The 25192-nt window shown below is 31.6% G+C and overlaps 2 protein-coding genes across 2 annotated transcripts in view; both read left to right on the forward strand.

Annotated features, from left to right (window-relative positions):
* LOC144841196 (protein nucleotidyltransferase YdiU-like) overlaps positions 1-25192 on the forward strand; it is a 115754-nt gene that overhangs the window by 28925 nt on the left and 61637 nt on the right. The gene's annotated exons all lie outside the window — the stretch shown is intronic.
* LOC144841216 (ly6/PLAUR domain-containing protein 6-like) lies at positions 2691-23237 on the forward strand. Its single transcript, XM_078697473.1, has 7 exons — positions 2691-2767; positions 7810-8001; positions 8247-8323; positions 19573-19730; positions 21002-21100; positions 21521-21657; positions 22130-23237. Exons 4-7 carry the CDS (start codon positions 19628-19630, stop codon positions 22292-22294), a joined length of 504 nt encoding a protein of 167 aa, XP_078553599.1. The 5' UTR covers positions 2691-2767; positions 7810-8001; positions 8247-8323; positions 19573-19627; the 3' UTR covers positions 22295-23237.

The following is a 25192-nucleotide window of genomic DNA, read 5'->3' on the forward strand; positions in this document are numbered from 1 at the left end:
TTCATAGCCCATCCATTTCTGTCAATGAAAATATCGTTTTAGAAATCCATCCGCCCTTAATTTGATACACAATGAGTCATATTAACATAATTATACAGCAATTTGATTTGCTTTCGTGCCAACAATTTAACGCTTTATTTCCAGTTTGATATCACAACAAATTTGGCGTGAACAAATAATTTCTCTTTTGATACCATTTCGTAATTTAAACTTGATTTGAAATCCAATACACTAGTGTAGAAATTGTATGATTTTGTTTTTAAAAATATTATGTAGGCCTACATGCTTTCAACCTAAAATTTATATTTTATTGATCAATAAGTAATTATTCATTTATATTAATTTCTACAATTTAAAATTGAATTCTATCAACTATGAGTTAACTTTATTTTGTCTAAGAGGAAATTCACTTTTATTTGACATACAATTTTCTAAATACTTAAAACTACAGCAATAATTCATTTTAAATGATATAACAGAGGTACAAATTACTCTGATGAAAACAGTTTAAATTTAGATAATTCTGCTAAAAAGCATTTTTTTATTAATAAACTTTTTATTTGCATAGGTTTTACAGATTTTATAGCTTTAAAGCTTTTAGGCATTAGGATGTCATTAAAAAAGATTTGCCTAAAATTCATTAATCTAAACCACAACTTTATTTGCTCCCAACAATAGTTAGGGCATTAACTGTATAAGAATGTTGCTGTTAGGCATTGAACGTACTAACTTGCATTGCTCAAAGCACAGCACAACAAACAAGAAGGTATTCTTAGGCCGGAGGACTTGGTAAAATTTCTATATGTTCTTAGGTTTTAGTTCCACAGGTTGTAATACTATTATTATAATGAATAGCTTTAATTTAAGTCTGGGCTTTTAATCCTTGAAGAATGTATGTGTAAGCACAGGGACTTAGTTAATGAACTTTGGTTTGATGTCGCTGAATCGGGTAAAGGTGAATTTAAGGTTAGAGTGCCACGTTTCTTAAGTCTCAACATTGTAACCCAATTTGATGTCACCTTGTCTCATACTCAATACATACAAGTGTTTGCAAATTTCCGGTGTATGTTTGCTTGTTATGTATTAATGTTAAGAAATCAGGGAAGGTACACTGTGTATTCAACATTGGTAGCCCAGTCCCACCCACTTTTATTATGTGTAAAAGTTCTGTGTTTAACTGTACAGTCAATTTAAACATTTTTTGTGACATATGTTTTCAGGGCGAATCCAGCATTAGATTAGGGGGTGGGGGAGTTGTGTTTCTAAATATTTCATAAATGATGATCCGCTGGGTTGTTTAGGGGTGGAGGAGTCTCTGGTTTTTCAATTTTTAAAGTAGTTTATATCATCTGCTGTTTTCAGATTTTTTCAAGAATGGCGTGTTTCCGAAATGGCATAATAGATGTTTTTGTTTGTACAACAAAGTTAAAGATCTATCCAATAGCATAATAGGTAGAATGTCTGCATATCAAGCAGAAATCCAGGTTCGAATCTTCAATGATTACCAGTTGTTTTTAATATGTATTTCTTTCTAGTTTTATTTTAAACATTGTATTTCCAATTCAGCATTGGCTCCAATAGTTACAATTTAATTTATATGCATTTTAAAATAAAAGTTACCGATGATAATATAATCCGCAAAAACTGCAAAAGAGCAACTTCTCTTTAGATGATAATTGCGTTATTTCCCCTTAGTGTGTGTTTCTAAGTCGGCATATCAAAGTCCATTGTGTTTGTTTACAAATAACTGTAAAGGCATGCTTAATTAAACGTTGGTGTTAAAGTTGACTTGGACTGGTGTAGCGCGTAATGTACCAGAAATAAAGTCTTAATTTCAAGCGTAACTGCAGAATTTTGAATTTACTATGCTAGATTTAAGCCTCATTTAATCTCATTGAAAAATATAGTTGCCTGATTAAGGACAAATATTATACAGTTGTGGAAGAAGTTTTGGTGGAAGAGTTTTATACTATTGACCCATCAGCTGTCATAAAGATGTTAATTCATTGAAGATATATTACATTTTTTCTTCCTATTCTTTTAAACATTTTATTACAAATTTTCAAAAGTTTGCAAGACACATACTTGTATGATAGTCTATATGTTCTTTGTAAAATGGTAGATTATTCTTAAATTATAATACATAAGACATAGTAAAGAACTATTATAGACCAGGCGTTATCATCACAACGTAATTGAATTACAATGCATAATTGTACTGTTACACATTTTTTTAAAAGTCTGTATTTTCTTTGTAAATGGTAGATTATTCTTAAATTATAATACATAAGACATACGAAAGTTAGAACTATTATACACCAGACGTTATCATCACAACATAATTAAATTACAATGCATGTATTGTACTGTTTTTGTATGTTAGACTACCGGGCCAACTAGAATGGCCTTTACCTGGTACTTAAGTACAGTACAAAGTACTATAACCTCAAAGTACATACTGTTGGTAGTACACTATGTGTGCCTTAGGGTGTTATAATCGCATGTAAGATTTAACACAACACCCAACACTCAGTAAATGCTTGTTACAAACATTTATCACTTAAGTAAATACAAACTACACAGTGTTGTTTCCCAGGCCAATGACAATGAACAATCCGGAACATGTGATCACCCAGTGTTTGTGAACGTGAGGTTGACTGCCATTTGTAGGTTATTGTTAGCCTTGATATGTTCCACACAAACGTTCCTTTTGAGGTAGTTTTTTTATGCTCATTACTTAAATCATTGGAATCCGCAAATACCAAAGGTAGGCTACTTCTACAGATTTGTATGTATATTTTTTTTTTTTTGAAGATTTTTTTTATTGTAGCCTATACATTAAAGCATGGATAATTGAAGTATTTTAAAATAATCATATGTGTAATATTAACAATTTATGTATTTTGTAAATGTATGTACTGTTTATGTACTGCTTCTCCCTTTGGAGGTATTTTTGAAATAACTAATAATAATTGATAAACAAATCAATACATTAGCTTGTTGTAAATGTCGTTAATATACCTGCAAATATATTAAAATATGCTGTGCATAAAGCGTGTTTAAATGCATCACAAGTTAAATGTCTTAATAAATCAAGCTATTAAATCAACATATTCAAGAAGATAAAATATTGAACACATTTATTTGAAGAAAATACAATGTAAAATTTCTAAAAAATAACGTAAGGAAAATGGTACCTCTCTGTAAACTTGGTTTAATTGCGAAGTCCAAGCGTTCACATATCGGAAAGATTATAGCTTATTATATAAAACATTTTATACTTTTTATAAACAAATAAAAAAATGGTGAAAATACTACACTACAGACTTAAATTAATTTTTAATGCAGTAAAGAAAAATTTTATCATGAATTACTTTTATATATATGTGCAGCCTATGTTAGTCTATTTTTTACATTGCACAATATCCTTCACATTATTTTGTTCATTTTAAGTAACATAGCCCTTACCAACCATTGTATGCGTTACATGAATGTTTACTTTGTATATTGTGAATAACAAGATCCATCACTTACCATTGTTGTTAACAATCTAAAGGATGATATAATGTTTATACAAGTCTCTATATTATATTTGCACTGTATTCTACTCTTGCTAGGGTCCTCGATCTTACCATTGTTCCCAACAGCTTACAGGGTGCTGGTACCGCCAGACAACAGGCCTCAAATCAGGTTATTGTGTGGTGAAGTAGATAGAAAGAATTAGAATACAATACAGAATTCATTGTCCAGTGGATGGATGATGGACAAGACAGACACTTTTTTATCTCTAAATCACCAAAATTTACGAATTTTCAATATTTCACTTTTAAAAAGAAACTAATAAACTGTCTGTATTTACCATCTAAATTTGTATTTTACCATTGGTTTGATAAAAAAAGAAATTTCAATATTCAAATATTTTATGATTTTATCATTTTAATTTTATATATTTAAAAATAGAAATATCTAAAAATGGTTAGACTTCACAACTTCATTTTTTTTAATTTGCAACCTCAAATCACCCACAAAAATTAGATGTGAGCTATGAGCAAGCCACAGTTTCAGTTTTGAAATAAAGAATAAACAAGAAATATTTCTTACAAAAAACACTGCTCATCTCACCATAACTACCATCTACATGCATCTTAATATTTATCAGAAAATGTTTTCATAGACTCTCTTTTTCTCAGACGTGCTTTGGGATGTGCGCATACCAAGTCCAAGTTTCCAAATACGCATTTTTTCTTGTAGTAAAATATAAGCTACCACATGGTAACTGTTTCATAATGCTTTCATTCTCTTGAAGAAAAAAGAAGATAGGTTATACTTTTATTGGCATTATTTTATATCCATACAACATGTATAATTATTTCTGATTCAATATTTCCTAGTGTCATATTATAAAGCTGAACTCACAAATTAATTCTGTATAAAATTCTTTAAAACCTCATAAACTATCCAATTAAATTTTATGTCCTAAGAAACCATAGAATATTTTAATGGTAGCCATGACAGTATTAACCTTGAAGTTATTATAATAACATTTGATCTTGAACTTTACCTTTGGAATTTGTACTTTTTAAAGTGAAAATTAACTTTTATTTTTTTATTATTATAGATCATTTGGAAAGTTAATTGTCCTCATTCTTCTCTGACTTTTCAGTTCATTGCATTTCATGTTTTCTCTCAAACTGGAACCCCAACAAAATATTTATTTTCCCTGGCCTGTAATATCTTTTATTTTGTGTGTATTTTTAATTAGCTGATTTTTTTTGAATGTGAATTGATTTGTTTTTCTTTTTCACAATGAATATCTTAAATTGGAAGTCGTGATGCTCATTTGCTAAATTGAATTAAACGGAAATTAGTTATCAAATAGAGACACTTTTGTGTGTTTATATAACTCTTACAAAGGCACTCTTTGATAAGTTAAATTGATTAAATGTTGAATTTCTTTAGCAGTACAACAATGCTGTTTTTAAATATTGCTGGAACTTGAAATTGAAAACTTTACAATATATAAATAATAAAAAGTTCTGATGAACCAGTAAATTGTGGAGGTATGAAAAGAGACACCTCCCATTGAACCTTTTGTAAAATATAGGGCATTAGGTAAGTTCAGCAGTTTTATAAATTTCCAATAATTCATCTGCACCACCAACCTTCCTCACCTCTCCCATTATTTCAAAATACCATAGTATGATGATTAGTCTGGGTTCCAGATGGAGTTTTGTCTTAATATTAGTAAAAAGATAAATATTTTGGCACATATGGCGTTTCATACATATACTACTTGATTTTGGATTGTATTTTCAGACAAAAATCGAAATAAAAACAGATAAATAAAAAAAAAAGACAATGAATACAGACTTGGGGCAAGTCTATATGATGATATGCCACTAGTTTCATGTAGTAAAGTGATGCTGAAGATTTCCTGTATCAGCTACTAATTGATTTGTGAGTTTCCAAAAACAATAAACAAATGCAAGTACTGTTGGGCATAATGAGGGTATTCCAGGTTATTTTAATAAGGTCACTGTCTTAAATGATTGGCATAAAAGGTCTTAATATTTTCGCAAAATTCCGGTCTATTTCATAATTTAACACCTTTTCAATTATTCAGGCCCATGTATATCACTTTGTGCTAGCAGTGATTTGAACCATGAGCTGAAAGTATTAAGTAAATTCACTAGAGTATAAAATAGCTAATTAGGTTCTTAAGTACTGTACTTAGTTGCTTAAAGCATGGATTATATATAGCAGGATAATGCCCTATAGTATGTGACTTAAGTTTAATTTCTGTTGATGAAAAGTGTTGCTTTAACTTATTAGTTATAATCTGAGAATTTATAATCTTTGCATAAACATTGAAATCAAGGCAGTTTTAAAAGCTCTATTGATATTGTATTACAGTCATGATATTCTTAGAGATTTAATAGTCAGAAAATGTATGTATAAACGATTAAGGCTTATAAGTACTAAATACCAAACGAAAGAATTGATAATACCGAGAGAAAGGCTATAAATATAATTATCAATATAATCAAAATTTAAACAAAAGAATAGAAAGTACATTAATGATTCATACCTTCCAAGTCTCACGCATTAGGTGCGTGACTATTGAAAATTTCGCATATTTCTTTAAAATAGCCTTACTCTTTTTATTTATAAATACATATACCAGTAATAAAAAATTGTAATATTGAATGTCATGGTAATTATAAATTTATATTACTACATTATTTTTATTTGTAAAAAAGTGGTCGGGCGATACTCCTTTCATCTACCCCTACTCAGTTTGTACCAGGAAATTAATGTATCTATTTTTTAAAGATGTACATAAATATATAATTTATACTGTATTATTCCTGGTATAGATTTTCTAATTACTGTTTTCCTCCTTTTCCTTGCCCCACATATTTGAATACAGTAGCAATACTGTATTGTATATTGTCAAGAGTATTTTTTAATTAGTCTTCCTCAACATCCAATTAGCAGACAAACTTGTGAATAATTGATTTTAAGTGAGGAAGAAATAAATTGAATTCATAGATTGCAGCTGTCCTTTTATTTGTGTATTCAGCTAGTATTTTATTTTGAAATCATTTAAATAGACTTTTGTAGCCTTGGCAGTTTAATGTTTATTTTCATATCATTATCATTATTTTTCAATTAACTACATCTCCCATTCATGATAGAGTCCCACTTATTAGGATTGTTTGGAGGTGGGATGTGGTAGAAATCTTAAATGCTTTCAGCGAGATTGGTGTGTCAATGAGTACATTCCTTGAATCTTTGTAATCATGTCATAAACGTTTATGGACAGTCACCCTACTGTATATGTAGGCCTACATTGAGGCAACTAACATACACCAACTCCATGCATACACTAAGTAGGAAGGCTGATTATCTGGGGTACATGGGGGTGTTGTACAACAAATTCATGAAATTGATATTGATAATGCGTGATAGGTATGGTCAGTTTTTGTTGTACAAACAGTTCACCATAATGTAAAGCTGTATTTACTTGGTGGTCAATCCTTACAAAGACCAACCCCAGAGGCTATATATGTACCCATCACCATTATTAATACATTATTGCTTATTTAATAATACCGTAATAAATAAATTGATATACAGTACTGAATTGTATCCCAACCGGCCGAGTCCCCCTCCCCTAAATTTTGAAAAAAAATATATTGCAAAAGATAGGACATTAGGTAAGCTCAAGACTTAATTTTACAATTTTTAGGACCAGGAAAATCCCCCCCCCCCCACCCACCCCCACCCCTACCCCTCTATTTCAAAATCCTGTATCTGTCATCTGTTATGCTACACTTGATAATACAATGACCACTTTCAAAGTTGATGAAGTTATGTAGTACTTAAAGCAAAAATCCACATACTTAACTTTGACAAGATATTTTTCAAAGTATCAATATCGTAAGAGTGCGTTTCACTTGTGCTTAAAGTGAGCTGGAATACTTAGCACAGCATGGTATCATCAATTAGCTCCACATTGGTGTCAAGTAATTCCCTACATGAATTGTCATCAAAAGATACTGTATATTAATATTTGTAATTTGATCTACAAATTATGATTTTGTTTAAAAATTCCTGATACCATTTTGTCAAAATGCACAAACTTTGCCGGTCTTACAACCATATCAAATAGTGTTTTGTACAATAGAGAAACATCATCTGTATGATTAAACCATCACCCCTGTGAAATAATGGTTGAATCCACTGCCTTTTGTGAATGTTACTGTACTCTGGTTTTTATAATCATTTACTTGCTTTCTCTTGCAGAGTGCACATGAGTGTATTGGAGTAAAGTCCTACTTACGCATCATATCCAGGGAATAGTCACTTTTTACTACCTGTAAAGAATCCGAAACATTTCATAGAGGCCAAGGAGCAAGTTGTCATTGGAACAATTACATTTTATCGTTTACCAACATAACCTGGATTTAAGTTGTAACATCAAGAGCGACGCTAAATGTAAGTATTTTTCTTCCTTTTCAATTTTTTTTAAAATAATAATATTTATTCAGAATAAGTGCTCTTAACATGCTGCCTCACAACGCTATAAGACCAAAAGTATTTTGAACTTGAAGGCAGTTTATTTAAGAAGAGACTTAAATTGCATTTTATTAATATTTATGTAATAATGATTTATAAGTATGTTTATTAATTAATATAATTTGTAGACTACATTTACTAATGTCATTTTTTTTAAAATATAGATATCATTGAAGAGAAATGTAAGTTGTTGGTGTCCAAAGATGGTTCGGCTAAGTTGAAAATTCAAATCAAGACAAATGTAAATATACTATACTATTATTTCCCTAACTTGTTTGAGTTTTCAAACTAATTACGAATTTATCAATAAGACCAAAAATAGCTCCTAAACCAACATGGACTCCAACAGCACTCAGAACCATGGGAAAGTTGCTTAAGTACACCCCAAGCTTAATAATTTATCAATAAAAATTTAAAATGTGTGCAAGCAATAATATTTAAATAACTGTATAAACAACATTTGAACAAATACTATTAGTGTCTATTTTTATCAATTTACATTGATTATTTGTTTACCCTACAAATTTTAAGAAGAAGTATTTTCAATTAAAGCGTAGTTCCTATAATAATATGTCTTCATCAAATTTTACAGCAAGTAAATTAACAACTTGTTTACTTTACTCGAGGCTTACAAATATTTCATGATAATCAGACGTCATCAAGTAATCATAGTTTGCGTTTCTTTGTTGCTGTATTATTTTTGCCAAATCCCCGTAGACCCCTGTTGCCTCGCCTTCCCTTGGGGGTGGTGGCGCATTTTGTAAATACACTTTTTTTTTCACCGTGTGTGGTTGTCAAATGCTTTGTTTAGTTTGGTAGGTTTTATTGAGTTTGTGTAGAGCTCAGCCTCTACAGTATGTTGTCCATTTCTTTTATGCATTTGAAATGATCAATAAACGTCAGTTGAATAGCTTTGTTTTCTAAAAATGGTTTCTGAGGAACTGATATTTAGTGAAATGTTCCTATTTAAAAATGTAAAATTTTAATAAATATGATAAATATGCTGTGATATTAATACGTATTACTTACTTGTTTACTTGTTTCCGGAGCTCAGCATTTGCTTGATCCGCAGTCGAAGGCTAGGCTATGCCTATAAGCCCCTCTTGAAAAAAACATCAAATCTTGAATACGGTGCAAATTGATACTGTAGTACATGAATGAAGGGTAAATGAGGTTTTTCCTGATTTGAGGCACTCTGATTTAGAGTGAAGTATTCATATTAAGACTAGGCTACCTTTTGCTGTTGTTCAATCTTTTATTCTTGAGGGTTAGAAGCAGGGTAACCCCTGTAACATCGTTAGTAACTTACTATTAAACATACTTTGAAGGTAGGAATTTAATCTTTTAGATTGAAATACACCATGCTGGACCAAAAACTGTTAGTTACATTGACACAGTTGGCATCCCATACTGTCCACACACACCTCCCCTAGTACCAGGATATCCAATGGTGTTTTTACAAGCAGGAGGTTGATTAGTACAAATGGTTTGCATATCAAATCGTGCGGGGTCGTAACAAGTGTAATGTTATCCTAGCATGTTGTAAATTAGCGACATATTTTGTAGGTATACAAATTGGTGTCTTGTTGGTTTTTATCGGCTTGTAGAAACTTTTTGAAGGTTTTTCCAACTGATGTTTGTAACTGTTTGTAGATTAACGTCCAGTCTTGTCTCTGTCATATAGTGAGCGTAATTATGTTTTGTCTACATCTGCAATGTTTTCAAGTTCAACGTGATCTTTAATAAAGTACAGTTTCACCAAGGATATTTTTCTTATCTAAAGTGAGGGACAGATAGAAGGGAAATAATTATGGCCATGGGCTACAGTAGTGGGATGGATTGGGACACGAAGGGGGGGTGGGGATGTTGGTTTTCTTCTCTCCACTCACAACCTAAAATTCCAGCTGAAATTTCAAGGAAAAAGATACTTCATTTAAAAATGTTTAGGCCCTGTCATTCTGAGAAAATTACCCAATGTTATGAAGTAAATTGTCATTAATACAAAAAAAAATGGCGGAGTAGGATCTGCCACTGAGGCCGAGATATTCAATGCGGCCCTTTGCATACTTCCAATGATTTTGAATTGGCATGGGATTTGAACCAAGCCATGTACTGTTATATGCAGCATAGGGTGCTTAACCAGCTGACCTGCTTTTGTGTTTTGGTTACAAGCTCTGTGCTACAGTTACAATTATAGGTTTGTCTTTCATCTTGTTGATCATATAACAGTATTATAAATGAGAACTGCCAAACAGGTGGTGTTGTTATTGTCACTTTCATTCATATCCAAATCATTTTGGTTCCAACTTACATTTTTTACTATTTTTAGGTTTATATGATTGATGTTTTTTTTTTTTTTTCCAAAGTGACTGTGTTATTTGACTGTTACACATACTACTACTAGACCTGTAGAGTGAGAAACTAAGTTTATTAAGCGAAAGTTTAAGGTAAAGGAAAACCTAAGGCAGGGGAGGGTTGGACCCTGTTTTCTTTAAATATGTTCCTTTTTTGTCAATACCTTTGTGGTTATGTCTGAATGGCCTTGGATAACAAATGTTAAGCTTTGTCTACACTATCAAACTCACACTTTTTTTTGGCAAACTAGTTTGATACAGTAGTGTAGACAGAACTTTAGAACGAAAATGTCATTATTTCCTTTTCTTCCACCTCCCCCAAATCCCCAGGCTTCCATTCTCAACAGTCTTCTGACAAGCTGTATAATGTCTTTATCTGATGAATACGGTACATATGATTTTTGGAAATGTCTTTACCATAATGTAAAAATGAGTAAACATTATATAAGATGTCCTGTACTTACTGAAAATTAGTTATTTTAAATAATTATTTGTAAAAATAATTTAAGAAAATGTTTGTTGATAACTTCTAAAACACGGGGAGTAAAAATGTAATATTTGCATGTACTGTACCACTTGGGAAAGCTTGGGATATCCCTCAACGAACCTGCAAAAGTAGCCTACATACCAGACCTGAATGTAAAGTGAGTTAAATATTTATTTCTGAGGTTAAAACAATGTCAGTTGATTTACATAGTTCCATTCTTTATTTATGGTTGAATTCTCAGGTACAGAATTTGAGATTGGTTTGTGTCGTAAATCTTGCTTGTAATTGGGTTTGTGTCTGACTATTTCAATATTGTTCTATAAACTTAATATATGGACTGATACAAGGGGGTCCAGTGTTCTGACTTGGTTGTTTCCTAAACCTGTTTTCCAAATGTATAATCATGGAGTTGTAATAATGTACTGTATATGCAGAGTAAGTAATTTGACAATCGCAAGTGAATGAATGATCTTCCGAATTATTGCCTGTGAATCAGTCAAGTCAAATTCTTGCCAATCTGTACATCTCAAATATGCAGTTTTAGAATATACTACAAAAATTGCTAAGGTTATGTTCAGACTCACTGCGTTACGGTAGAGTTTTGTAAAATTTGTGTCTGAAATACGCCGCGGATTAGCATTAGGCACCTCACCGCCGGCATTACTATATCTCTACTAGCAGAGGGGTATATTTAATTACGCTAACGATCCTGTGAGTCTGAACATACACTAAGTTGTTCTAATAGCCCTTTGATTGATTTAAAAATGCCCAAAACTGTCACTGACAAATGTACAATCCCATCTGTGACAACCTCTCCCTACCTACCAAGAGGAATTAAAAGTACCCAGTGGCCTAGCTTAACCACAGTCACCCAAACCACTTAACTACTTTTAATGGTTTTTTGATTGATTTGGATATGCCTTCTTCTCCTTCACAACAACTGAATAAATTTAAAGATTGGCCTAGGCCTACATACCAGTTGATATACCACACTTCTTCCACCCTTAACCCACCCTGGCTCCTTCATGCTATTAAGCCTTCATTTTCTTTTTAACTAGGCGATTCCCAAAAGCCCCCAAGATACCACTTCAGAGGAGATTAAAGTACAATTTGTTTTTATTGATGATGACATATGGGGCTGTAATATTGGGGTTATGAGACTTTAATGACCCATTAGTGGTGGTAGTCATTTTAGGGTTCCAATGATGTGGGCTAAATTCCTAAAGTCAATTGCAAACTGTGTACCCTTTCCACTAATGCTATTGTTTGTCATACTGTAGCTCTGTCTATCTAAAGTAGTTTGACAAAAAAATGTGATGTGCCCAAATATGGTAGTGATATGCTTAAATATGGTAGTGATATGACATCATCATGTCCATATATGGGCACATCACATTTTTTGTCAAACTAGTTGGATAGTGTGGACAGAGCTTTAAGATCACAGGATATATGCATTGCATGGCAGAAAGTGTCAACAAACTTGATAAGTAATGTGGAAAATATGAACCTTTGAGACTGCCATGATGTTTCTTAGAGATGGTGCTTAAATACATCAATACAGTAACAATTGTCTCTTCATCAATGTGTGGTCTTGTAGTACATTCTGTCACATTCAAAACAGCATTATCTGAAGTGGTTGTATACAAAGTAAAAAACTTACATACATCAAAGAATGTCCAGTTTGAGTGACCCTACTTTCTTTCTCTCATAAATTTTCTAGTTTTTATCATAAATCTCTGTCTACACTATCAAATTTTATGTGACAAAAAATGTTATGTACCCAAATATGGTAGTGATATCCCCAAATATGGTAGTGATATCCCCAAATATGGTAGTGATATGACATCATTATATTTATATATGGTGACATTTTTTTGTCACATAAAGTTTCATAACTGTGTAGACAGAGCTTAACACATTGAATTTTATCATTAATACTGTATCACCAAACGTTTTGAAATGTCTATTATTAGCGACAGAAAGGACCAAATGTTGATATAGGTATACTAAACCAGTTAATGACGGATTACCCTGCAAGACTTTGTTCAAATATAGCCTTTTTTAATCGCTAATAAGTCCATCATCTTAGAGTGTGAGTTATCTCTACATTTTTCGGGAGTGTGATGTCGTTTCAACACCATTCATCATTCAGAGTGTTTTTGTAAGATTCCGTTTGATGTGGTATAACATAGTGGCATATGGAAACAAGCCTGACATCAATAACACGAATGCACGTAGGCACATAGGTGACTTTGATTCATGGTTCTGGAAATTAATTATACTTCATGCTCGATTAGATTATAGTTCTACACATTTACACAAGGCCTATAAATAAAAATGATTGCAATTGTCAATAGTAGCAAATACCATAGGTGAGCTTGGTAGGCCATATTCACCTGGCTAATATTATACTACTCTTGTTTAGCAAATAATATATAGGTAGGTTTTCTCTTATTTATTTCAATTCCACCGGTTGCCACAACCAACAGTTTTCTACTAACTAAAGTACTGTTACTTATAGCAACAACAAAAAATAGTTTGTATGTATTATGGTGGTAAAGACGAGTCCCAAAGGTGAGACTTAACATAGGGGAATGAGCTGATAAAGTGTTCATTGTGCTATATTTCTATAGGTTGGTCTTCCCTTATTTATTTCAATCAATTCCACAGCTTTTCTACTAACTAAAGTACTCATATATAGTATGTATGTATTATGGTGGTAAAGACGAGTTGTCCCATATTTTTTTCTGAACGTAGGGGAATGGGCTGTTAGGAGCTCATTTTTCTAAGCCTTGGCATTATATGGTAGGGTGGACAGTTCATTTCCATGCTGCAGTAATATAGATTGTTTGAATTGACTCAAAACCATTGAAATTACTGTACTGCAGAGTATAGGATAAACTGTAATAAGATTTACTTGGACTTTTCACTCAAGCAGTATTTTTTAGCAACAAAGGCATTTTTGATTCATTGATGGCTGCCGCATGGAACCTATTCATAGTTCATTCATTTTACAGTGGTGGCTTTTTACAGACTATACCAAAGTACACTGTGTCATTGACATCATTAACCAACAATCGTCATTTAAATATAATAATTATTTGCTTTTTATTGTTCTCGTTCTGCTAAACTATGCCCTAAGGGAAAGAAGATCAATACAAGAAGTAAAAAACTAGCAACCATAACCTCAAATATAAAGTTACGTAGATTCACAATGCAGGCGAAGACTACTGTCTTCAAAATACATTAATTCAATGTAATAAAAATATTGGACAATATGTCAATTGAATTTATTTTTTAAGTACAGGTAGAGTAACAGTTAAATGGCTTTGTTATTTTGACAATAAAGGCGATCATATATTTGGTAAAGAATAATAACTCAACTGGTTTTAGATCAACATTCAGTCAAGCTGAAAATGACTTTGACGCTAAAATTACCCAAAAATAATAATTGACACCAGAGATATGTGTCTGTCATGTTTGAATAGTTAAGCTTAGTAAGTGTTGTTTATTACATGAAACCGGAATTTTTTGGAATTTCTGGGTTACCTAAGCCTCTATAATAATGAATGATCTACTTATGTATTATATTATAATGGCAGGGGATAATCCAACATACAGTTTTATTAAGTCAGTTAAAAATAGGTATCAAAAAGTAGGTTCAATTTAGTAATTTTATTTTTGCTACCTTGTATCCGCCCCTGAATGGAGTAGTTTTATTTACATTTTTATACAGTCATAATTTCCAAAATATCCTTTTAAATATTTGTATTTATCTAAGAAATAAAGTTGAGTGAAATTCCCACAAAAAAGGAAAATAGAATAGGAATTATCTAAAGAACATTAATTAAAACCATAAAAAATCAAAATTAATTTTGTTTAAAACATTTAAGATGTTATTTATCTGCACTACTAAACAGTAAGTCTATATACGTTATAATGAGGACAATGAAGCCAGCATGTACAGTACCATCATATTGACTGCTTGGCCACACCCTACCCAGCCCTCAGTATGGGTGTGGTCTAAAACACCACAATGGTGGCTGCTTCTTTGAAGTTTGTAATTTAATTGTTCATACTCACATCAAAGGCAAGCTAGATGTAGTACTGCCCTATCCACAAGGTCTTTGATGTACAAATAAGTTAAGTAATACAAGATATTAAGAATTGAGTTGGCAAACTGGCTTAGAACATAAAATATATATCTTGGTTACTTGATGTACTTCTCACTAATTTAGGTTTATTCAGGAAAAACAATACAAGCATATCAAACAGGTTTAAATAGTAGTTGCTAGGAAGATCCAAGAGCAGCATAAAAGCCATCAACAGTGATGTGAACATCCCTTACTACTAAAAGAGGCAAGACATAATAAAAGTGGGAAAAATTATTTTAGTACATTAGTACATTTAATAATAATGAATTTAAACCATGCACCTCATGATTAAAAACCCAAATTGTTAGTATTTCCCAGAAAGCTAAGCCTACCAACAACAACAATGTGTGAGGGTGACCGAAATTAATCCACATGAAATCAGTGTTTGTATGTTATGTTTGAAATATTATAGTTGAATTTGTTTATGACAAATAATCATTGGTTATCAGCCACCGATTTGGTTGCAATTATACCAAGGTCCAATATGACATTTAAAAATCCTTTGTTATAAGATAATAATAAGAAGGTAGAATGTCAATGCTGTTGATAGTGTCCATGTAATTCATACCTGGGTTACTAAGGTAAAATATTTAACTTTTTTGATGTAGTTTTTAGGCCGCTGTGCTTAATCATATTCAACGTTATAGCCATGTTTGCTCATTTACTAATCCTGTTTTTTAAATGTTTCCACTGGTTTATAAGCAATCTTTATTGGTGTATAAAATGGGTACCTGGTTAGATCAAGACACAACTTTGCGCTGATTACTAGCTGCATTATGGGAGTATGTTTCCATATGTGTTTGATTAAAAAAATTACCAGGGTAATAATGTGCTATGTAAAACGCCTTTGAGTATGAATATTTATGAAAAGGGCTCTATAGAAATGTGGTATATTATTGTTATTGGTTGCAATTATTTAAACTATAATAGGCCTAGTATTATATAGTGATATACAGTACACAATTGTCAAAATGATTTGTTAATTTTTTTTATCTATGCAATATTTTTTCTTAATATTTATTTTATGATGTAATTTATAGTTTTTTTTATCATGATGTTTCATGCAATTTTGTAAAAATCAATTCAATTTTCTTTGATTTTGATTTATTACAGAATGATAAAAAGTTAAGATTAAAATTAATAAAAACTATTACAAACATGTCAAAAGCTTGCTAAATTTCAAATTCATTTGATTGAACATTATAAAAAATTAAAACTGGCCAAAAAAAATAAATTTAACTTTGTGTAAACTGTAGGCCTACATATTATATCTTGATAACTGTAGCTTCCCAATTGCACCTACATCAGAAACCATAATACAAACAATGCTTACATAACCCTGTTTGATGCTAGCTGTATTTCTAAAGATTGTTTATTCACAATTTGCAATGTTATTGATCAAACATGGAGGTGTTAACATACTCCCATGAGACCTGCGTTCTGATTGGTTGATAATAAACAAAAGCAAATGAATCTGATGGCCTTATAATAATCAGATTTAAGTTCAAATTTATCATTTCATTTCATCGGATTAGTTTGGTAAACACGTCCCTGATCTCATCTCATTTGCTTCATTCAAGAAATTTCTGCTCTCACACATTGCAAATAACTGTTCTGCATTTCAGGTATTTTTTTTTGAAAAAAATTCTGCATATTATTAATGGCATTATTGCCATTATGTAATTCATGTTTTTATTTGAAATCAATTTAATATAACAAATTGCAACACTCTACAAAATGTTGTGTTGAATAAGCTGACCTTTAAGTTTTGTATCGCTAATCCTTTTCACATGTTTCAGCAATATTAAAGATATTTCTGTAAATTTAGAGACATCTACTATAAAAGGTTGGTTTGTCTGTCAGTCCCATGTTTGGTCCTTTACTGTACTGCATTAGTAGTCCTATTAAACCAGGGGTGCATTAGTACAACCAGGGGTGTATTAGTACAACCAGGGGTGCATTAGTACAACCAGGGATGCATTAGTACGACTAGGGGTGCATTAGTACAACCAGGGGTGTGTTAGGGCCTGCAGCATAAAAGTTGATTGAATACTTTACTTAATAATATTTTATCATTTTCTCTATTGAGTGTACAATATTTTGATTGTTCATTTTTCTATTTTAAATGTGATTTGGAGACAGTGTTCTTAGTGGTTTTCATTGCAAGGTTCTGTACCATAACATAAATATTGTTTAAGGTAAATAAAATCTAACCAAATCATCCGTTGTTACCCCGAGGCAGGCGGTAGGCTCACCACACAGAAAGGTGTGCGGCTTGCTAACCTTTACAAACTTGTTCTCAAGCCAGACTTGATGGTGGCTCAAAATTAAACTCAAATGTAATTAATTATATCATAGGTTTTAATGATCTTGGTTATAGTATGTGATGGAAGGCTGATAGGATTTTAAAAGCATACGGTGGTCTATGACAAGGTTAGAAGAATCTAGAAGTTACAGTTCTTTTCAAATAAATACTTTAATTTGCTGTAATTATTATCATACAGCCAACTTTTAAAAGAGTACAGTAGTTCTATATAATTATTCTATAAATATAAAGTTGCCATTTTAAATCTGCATGTACTGTGTAGGCCCGATTTTGTCGTAATTTAATAAAACATACTTTAAATGTGAAGATATTTGCAAAGAATAAAAAAAAACTTTGATAGTTCCCTCCAGACGGTCAAACAGGTGACAGTCGGTCTGGTGACCTATGGTCATTCTAATTATACACCCTGGGGAGACGTCAACAATACACACCCCCTGGGGAGATGTCAACAACAGGCACACACCCTGGAGAAATGTCAAACCTCATCAATACGAGACAGTGGCCTAATGAAATGATCCAGTAGGAATTATGAAAGTCTTACAAATGAGAACAACTGGCAGAAAAGAGCAAAAAAAATTGTTTACAAAATTCTGAAGGTTTACAATATTACATATTTAAAGTTATTAATCTGTGAGTGTTACTTGGTAAGCAACCAAACATGCATTGGCTTACTTAATTTTAAGCATAGTTTGATAAAACTTTTGAATATAATTTTACCATATTGTTGCTAAAAATAATTCATTTGGTAGCCACACTTTTGAAACAGTGGCGTCCAGAGTAAGTAAAATAAAAGTTAAAGAAAAAAATTATTTAACAATAGGCCTATTTACAAGGAAACTTAAACTAAATTATGTACAAAATATAAAAAATAACATTAACAAAGTAATACAGGATTTAAAAAACAAACAAATACTGTAAGCTATTTCATCTACAGGCGAAATTAATGAACTAGGCCTACATAGTACATCTCAATTCACTCCATAAACCCTGATCGGTGACATTTATTGAGCTGGTTTTAAGGACATTGCTATAAAACCGCTTTATCGAGGCCCTACAAATTAAAGATCCAAAAAAGTAATTTTAATTAAAAATGTTCAGATGGTTGTTCCATAAAGAAGGTGTTTCTGGATGTGTTAAAGATTGTCTGGAATGTTCATATGTATAGCTTTTGGATTATCTTAGCTGCCTTTTCTATCTAGTTTGCTCATTTTGTATTTCTTACACTTATTACTATACTAGTTTTAAATAATTTAATTAATACATGTTAATCCCACACTTATTCTTTATCTTAATCCTACTTGCACATTATTGATACATTCCAAACTTGCAGATTAGCTGGATGGCTAGACCAGTACATGTACTTAACTAATCTTAGATAATCCATTTAATCCACATTAAAGATTATCATTAATATTAGGCCAAATATTTATAATCTGTTGAAGAAATACTGCTAATTACAGTAGCCCAACCCCTCCTGTGAAACAATGTATGTTTTAACACTATGACCAACTACTATTGAAGGGATACCCCTAGTAAGGGTACACCTGTTGGCTCCTAAATGTGTCCTCATGTAGGGGTCTGCTGTGCAGTCATTATACTGTATTGTCTGTTTTACATAATGTATACAATTACTAATGTTATATACTGTATTAAATTGTAAATGCAGTATTGAAATGAATAAAACATATGCTACAGTACTACAAATTTGTTCAGTCTATAGTGATGTTATGTTTTTCAAAGGTTAAGTGAATAAAACATTGCATCCTATATGTGCCATTTGTCTTACTCTATTAATTATTAACTCTGCTACTGCTGATAATTCCTAATCTAAAATGATATACACACCGTGTTTCAATGAAGATGGATGTCGTTTATGATATTAAAAGAACGTAAACTCACGAGGGAGTTTGGCTATTTAAATTAACAGTTATGCTAGATTCATGGAGCTATATGAATGTAGTGGGGTAACTTTTTTTCATGATATAAGCAGGGAGAGTGAAAATATAAGTTATTGAAGTTTACATTGTATTTTCTTATTTTTGAGAAATAAATTTTGAATTGAATGTTTTGTATAAACATGTACATCAATCATAGAAAATATGTTCTCATTCTTCCACTACTAGGATATATCTCCATTTACATTTGTACATTAATTTATGTCATTTTCAGAGCATGCATTGTGGCCAGTCGACATAGTTGAAGATTTAAAACCTTATAACACAAGATGCTTAACAGATGTCTGTGTGTGATATTATTGGGTTTGATAACCCTATTGATGTCATCTGCTGCCCCCAGCAAGGACATGACACTTCTCTCATATGATGATAGTGAGTACAGTATATTTGATTATATCAATCAATACTAATTTCTTTAGATTTGAATGCTGAGTGTAAAGTTCTTGCATTACTAATTTAGTTTAATATCCATGTTGTAAATTTTTATGTATGTGTTACTGTATATGCTTACAATAACATGCAGTTTGATTTCCTTTCAAACATTTGTAGTATTAATATTATACTTTATTTATAATCAATACACTTGCACTTTTAACATCTGCATTTTTCCCACATACGCTTTTTATGACAATGTTAAAAAAAATATAAACTATTAAAAACATATGTACAATATGATACAGTTAATTATATCTTACTATAGAGAGCTTTAGAAAACAAGCGACGGGGCACGCCAGGCAACACCAAATCGACCAAATCATGTTGTCTGTTGAACAGTCCGCAGAAATTATTGTATCCTCATGCGCACTGTAAATTGTGCGCTCAGTTGCGCATCGCACACTGCCGCGTCACCTGTTTCAAAATCTCTCTAAACGTACTATATATTTGCAAAATTACAATAGCAACAATTTTTTTTTTTAATATGCCATTTTATTGTAACATAATAATAGTTATCCACTTAGACTGAAAATTGGATCGAAAAAAAAGTGAATTACCCAAATCCTACAGTATGAAAAATATAATAATTTATAGTTTTGATCTTTGTATGGTACACCTTTATATTTAAATCTCAATTTGAGGTTAAAAGGTTACAAGTAGCATAATACACAACATTTGTCGTAAAATTCTATGTCAAATGTTATATAAACAAATTCTTTCAACTTTATATATATTTATATCTTGAATTTATGATGTTATGCTTCTTTCAATGCTGACAAATCAGTTACAGTTTGTTTTATTATCTTGTTTGTACTACCATTCTACATTTCTATTGTTTACGCTTTACAAACTAACAATACTAAAGAAAATGTAAATCTCGACTCTCAAATACTGTTTTTAAATGAATATATGCAAAATTATGTGTTATTGTTATTTTCACATAATTTCAGTGCATTTTTGCATAAATTATTTTGTCTTTGGAAAAATGCCAAGTAAAGTATATTGCTTTTGTAGTATGTGTGTTTGCACAATAAAATCCAACATTTTTGTCAATAGATAGACCATAGCATACCAACAATTGATACATATTTATGATTTCACAAAAGCTCATTAAATTTTTTTTTTAAATACTTCGTCCTTTGCTGCTCTGCTTCTGTATTTTGCCAAATATCTCCAGTGCTTAATTTATTTAATATTTTTTTCTGTAGGTACACCATTTCCAAACGCACTGAAATGTTTCACGTGTGATAATAAATCCAGCAATCATGAATGTAATAGTAAAGCGTATGACATGTTCTGTCCTAGAGGTAAGTTAGTTTTACTATTTCCTTCAGCTGAAAGAGAGTTTTAAACGGTGTGCCCTGTGGATAGTAGTTGACAATTTATGTTGTTTTATCTACAGAGAGACACATCTTTATAGTTAGCTCTTTAGAATTACTAGTTTGAATGCTTTAAATAGATGCATGACATTCTTCGGTTTTTATAAAATATGTAGGCTGCTTTTAGTGAAAACATTTTCCTCTGGTTTCGAAACTGTCTTGAAACGCAAGTTAAAATTACTGGTGTATAATCAATGAACTACATATCAATGTAGCCTGCTTTATTTATGCTTGTGGTATACCTTACGGTATTTTAAATTTATTAACACAATTATAAATTATAGAAAAGATGTTTGATTATGTAGAGTGACACATATTTCAATCAAGGGATTTCATTGTACATTTCAGGTACTAAATTTTGTCACTCATCTCATCACGTTGACGAAGCGACGGGGAGCGTGACGATCACCAAGAAGTGTGATATTGGAGGGGAGTGTTCACCGAATAGTGTGGGCTGTGTTGATACAGGCATCCCAGGCGTCAAAGTAAGTCATGTTACCTATACATTTGTCTATTTCGTGTCTGGCTTACCTGGAATGTACCATTATCTGACAGGTGTGTTTCGTAATTTTTTTATAAATTCGAGTTGTAGCTCTCTTCTCAGTGAGAATAGGCCAATGTCGATTTATCCAGGTAAGCTAGCACTCATAGCCTAACACCACTTTTGGTTTGTGTAATTTAAAATTTTTTTTTTGTATATAGACCATGAAAAAGCATTATTTTTTATGTTGTAATGTGAACTTGTATTTTCAATTATTTATTAATTGCTATTCAACAATGTTTACTTTGTTGCAATAAAGAATTTAAATTTGATTTGAAATATGGTTATATATGGCTATATCAGTGTATATTCCTGCTCCAAAATGGCATAAAATAGTTATTAATAAACATACCACAGAACAATATATTATGTAATGAAATATATTAACATGAATTTATTGTTTGTTTTTTTTTCAGCGCTGTGTTTCATGTTGTGATTGGAATGTGTGTAATGCTGAATCGCCGTCAAACAGTAGTTTTGCAGTATTTGCATCAACTAAACCAAATACTTCTTCCTCATTCAGGACTTCCAAAATTATGTGCCTTTTAAATTTATTATTAATTTTTATGTGCAGGACATAAATTAGTATATGATGTTGACAAATGTGTAGAGTCTGTGTCTGCAGGTTCGGAGACACGGTGGGTGGACGGCAAATAAATTCAACTCAATTTTTTTTTTAAAGAGAAAGTACAATGTTGGCACATGTAACCTTACACACTGTTGGATGACATCAGTGTATGGGACACATGATAATTTTGAACTATGAATACACGCTGATAAAAACACATGTTGAACAAAGAAACATCAAATACCAGTAATTCATCCAGAACATCTCAACAAAAACATTTTTTTTAAGATAATGGAATTGTTTGTAAAGAAGACATCTTGTTTTGCTGCATTTTCTTAATTTATTTCAATTTCTGATCTTTGTATCAATTTTCCAGTTAAAACTACAAAAAATTGTGTAGTACTTTACTTTACTAGGGTAAAGTATAATAGATGAAGAACAAAACATAGAGGAATTATGTGGTCTGAGAACGATAGGTGTATCGGCTTGATGAACATGGTTCAAATATGGCGTCTAGACAACCCATGACCTACGATATGGGGCACGCAAATTCTCGCAGTACCTAGGAAAGAATGAAACCCCTACAATGTCAAAATAGAACAGCTTTTTCCCTATTACTATGAGGGTGATCTTAAATTTCACAGGAAAACACTTACTGGATGTTATTTTGCCAAAACAATAGAACAACAGTACTGATTGATTGAACCAGTTATTTGAACTTTCTTGTGATATGTTGATGTTCCTCTAATAATATCACAATTGGAAAAACAAACTTAGGCTTACTGGATGTTATGTGCCAGACAGAAGAACAACAGTACTGACTGAACCAGTTATTTCAACTTACTTGTAATATGGAATGGGCTTGTAGATGACATGGTCTTCCTCTAATAATATCACAATTGGAAAAACTCTTAGGCCTACTGGATGTTGTTTGCCAAAACAAGAGAACAACCGTATTGTGAACCAGTTATTTTAACTTGTAATATTGGATGGTCTTGTAGATGGCATGATGTTCGGAAAAACACTTGGGCCTACTGGAAGTTATTACCAAAACAGAAGAACAAAACGGATTGAACCAGCTTTGCCTTGGTTTCGGAATCTGATCATAAGAAACTCTTAAAGACTGAGAGATAAAGAACATCAAGTTGTTGCTAAGACACTACATTATATTCAATGTTATTTATCAGGCTTCTTGGATGTCGTCGTTTAATTGTATTGTCATGCAATTTATACAGTTGTAAATATGTTAATAATAGTTATTTTTTGATTAATCATTTCTATACATTTAATTCTCAGGTATGACAATCAAATAATGATTCTTAAATTAAATTAATATTTCAATCAATCAACTGTTTACCAATTAAATCTATTTAAATTACATTTACAAGTACAGTACAAAAACATTTACTTACATATTCAAATCATAGGTGGATTCAAGGGTGGCAGCAAATATTGCTAATTGCATTAGGATACTAATTTCAGTTCGGCACCTAAAATTTCCCTTTTTTAGGCCCTGGGCCCCCCTATTTCAAAATCCTGGATCCATCACTGCAAATCATTAGTAAAGTCTGGTTTGTGGTACACTACAGATGTGTAAAGTAAAGTTGAGAATGCCTCACTTTCAACGCTTCAACAACAATCTTTTGTAGTCAACCGAAACAAGACATTCTTAACTTAAAATTTATTTCCCATTGGAACAGATTGTACACCACAACCACCCTGACTTGTCTTCTCCATGTAAACCTTTAAACAATACTATATCAACGCATAAAAAATGATTCTATTGATGTACATATCTACATTGTAAATTTACAGTATATTCAGTATAATAAATACATCTTTGTGATTTTTGACCAAAATGTGAAAGCTTTAATCCAATATTGATTTTGACAATTATGCAAGATGTTGTCTTCTCTTAATTTTAATGACGTTAATTAATGATGATTCAACTAGAAAAATAAAATAATATTTAATACGATAATCAAAGACAGAATTAAGCAATAATTTTGAATGATTGGGTACCGAAATAGACAATCATACTCGCCTCTTGTTCAATCAGTGCCACAGACAAATTGTCCTTTTGGCCGCTTACAAAAACAAATTTATTGATATATAGATATTATGTAGCATCTGATTTTAAGATAGATGTATAGTAAATATTTAAACTGTGCAATAGTAGGTTTTTTTAGCATCATAATTGTTTGTGCCATCTATGCACTATAGATGGACAGTTGTAGGCCATAGTAGTGAACAGTGGATGTTTGTGGAGCATGCATGCTTGTGCTTTACTTAAGCTCTATCTACACTATCAAACTAGTTTGACAAAAAAGGTGTGATATGCCCAAAATTGGTAGTAATATGACATCATTTTTATACATGGGCACATACATTTTTTGTCAGAGCTTTACATCAATTACAGTGCCTGAAATATGTGTATGCAGCAGATAGTGTAGCATCAATATTGATAATGATATCACAATATTATAGAGCCTTATGGTTTATTTTGGGGTTAACAGGAAATAGAATTACATTCAAGATCCTGCTCTTTGTTTTCAAAGCTCTTCATAATTCTTCATCTAAGTTCATTTCTGAACTTATTCAACCTTATGTTCCTAAGCGGTCTCTGAGATCTCGATCTGAGTCTCTTCTTGCCCATATATTTCATCCCTCCACTAAGTTTTATGGAAATCGTTCATTTTCTTCGGCATCCGTTTCTCTATGGAATGCGTTGCCTATTGAAATCCGTCAGGCTACTTCCACCAGTGTCTTCAAATCTCTCCTCAAAACCCACCTTTTTAATTTGTAATTTTTCAAAATTTTCTGTCTTTGTAAAGCGCATTGAGGCTTTCAGCATAATGCGCTATATCAAGTACCAGTTATTATTATTATTATTATCTTAGAAGATTACAGA

This window comes from Antedon bifida, chromosome 4 (assembly GCF_963402885.1).
Source record: "Antedon bifida chromosome 4, ecAntBifi1.1, whole genome shotgun sequence".
NCBI classification, from domain to species: Eukaryota; Metazoa; Echinodermata; class Crinoidea; order Comatulida; family Antedonidae; genus Antedon; species Antedon bifida.

Bases quoted from the DNA above. Each gene is read 5' to 3' on its own strand.
- LOC144841216 (XM_078697473.1), top strand. From the start codon at position 19,628: ATGCTTAACAGATGTCTGTGTGTGATATTATTGGGTTTGATAACCCTA. The intron at 19,731-21,001 runs GTGAGTACAGTA...TTTTTTCTGTAG, and splicing joins ACTTCTCTCATATGATGATA to GTACACCATTTCCAAACGCA. The intron at 21,101-21,520 runs GTAAGTTAGTTT...TGTACATTTCAG, and splicing joins TGACATGTTCTGTCCTAGAG to GTACTAAATTTTGTCACTCA.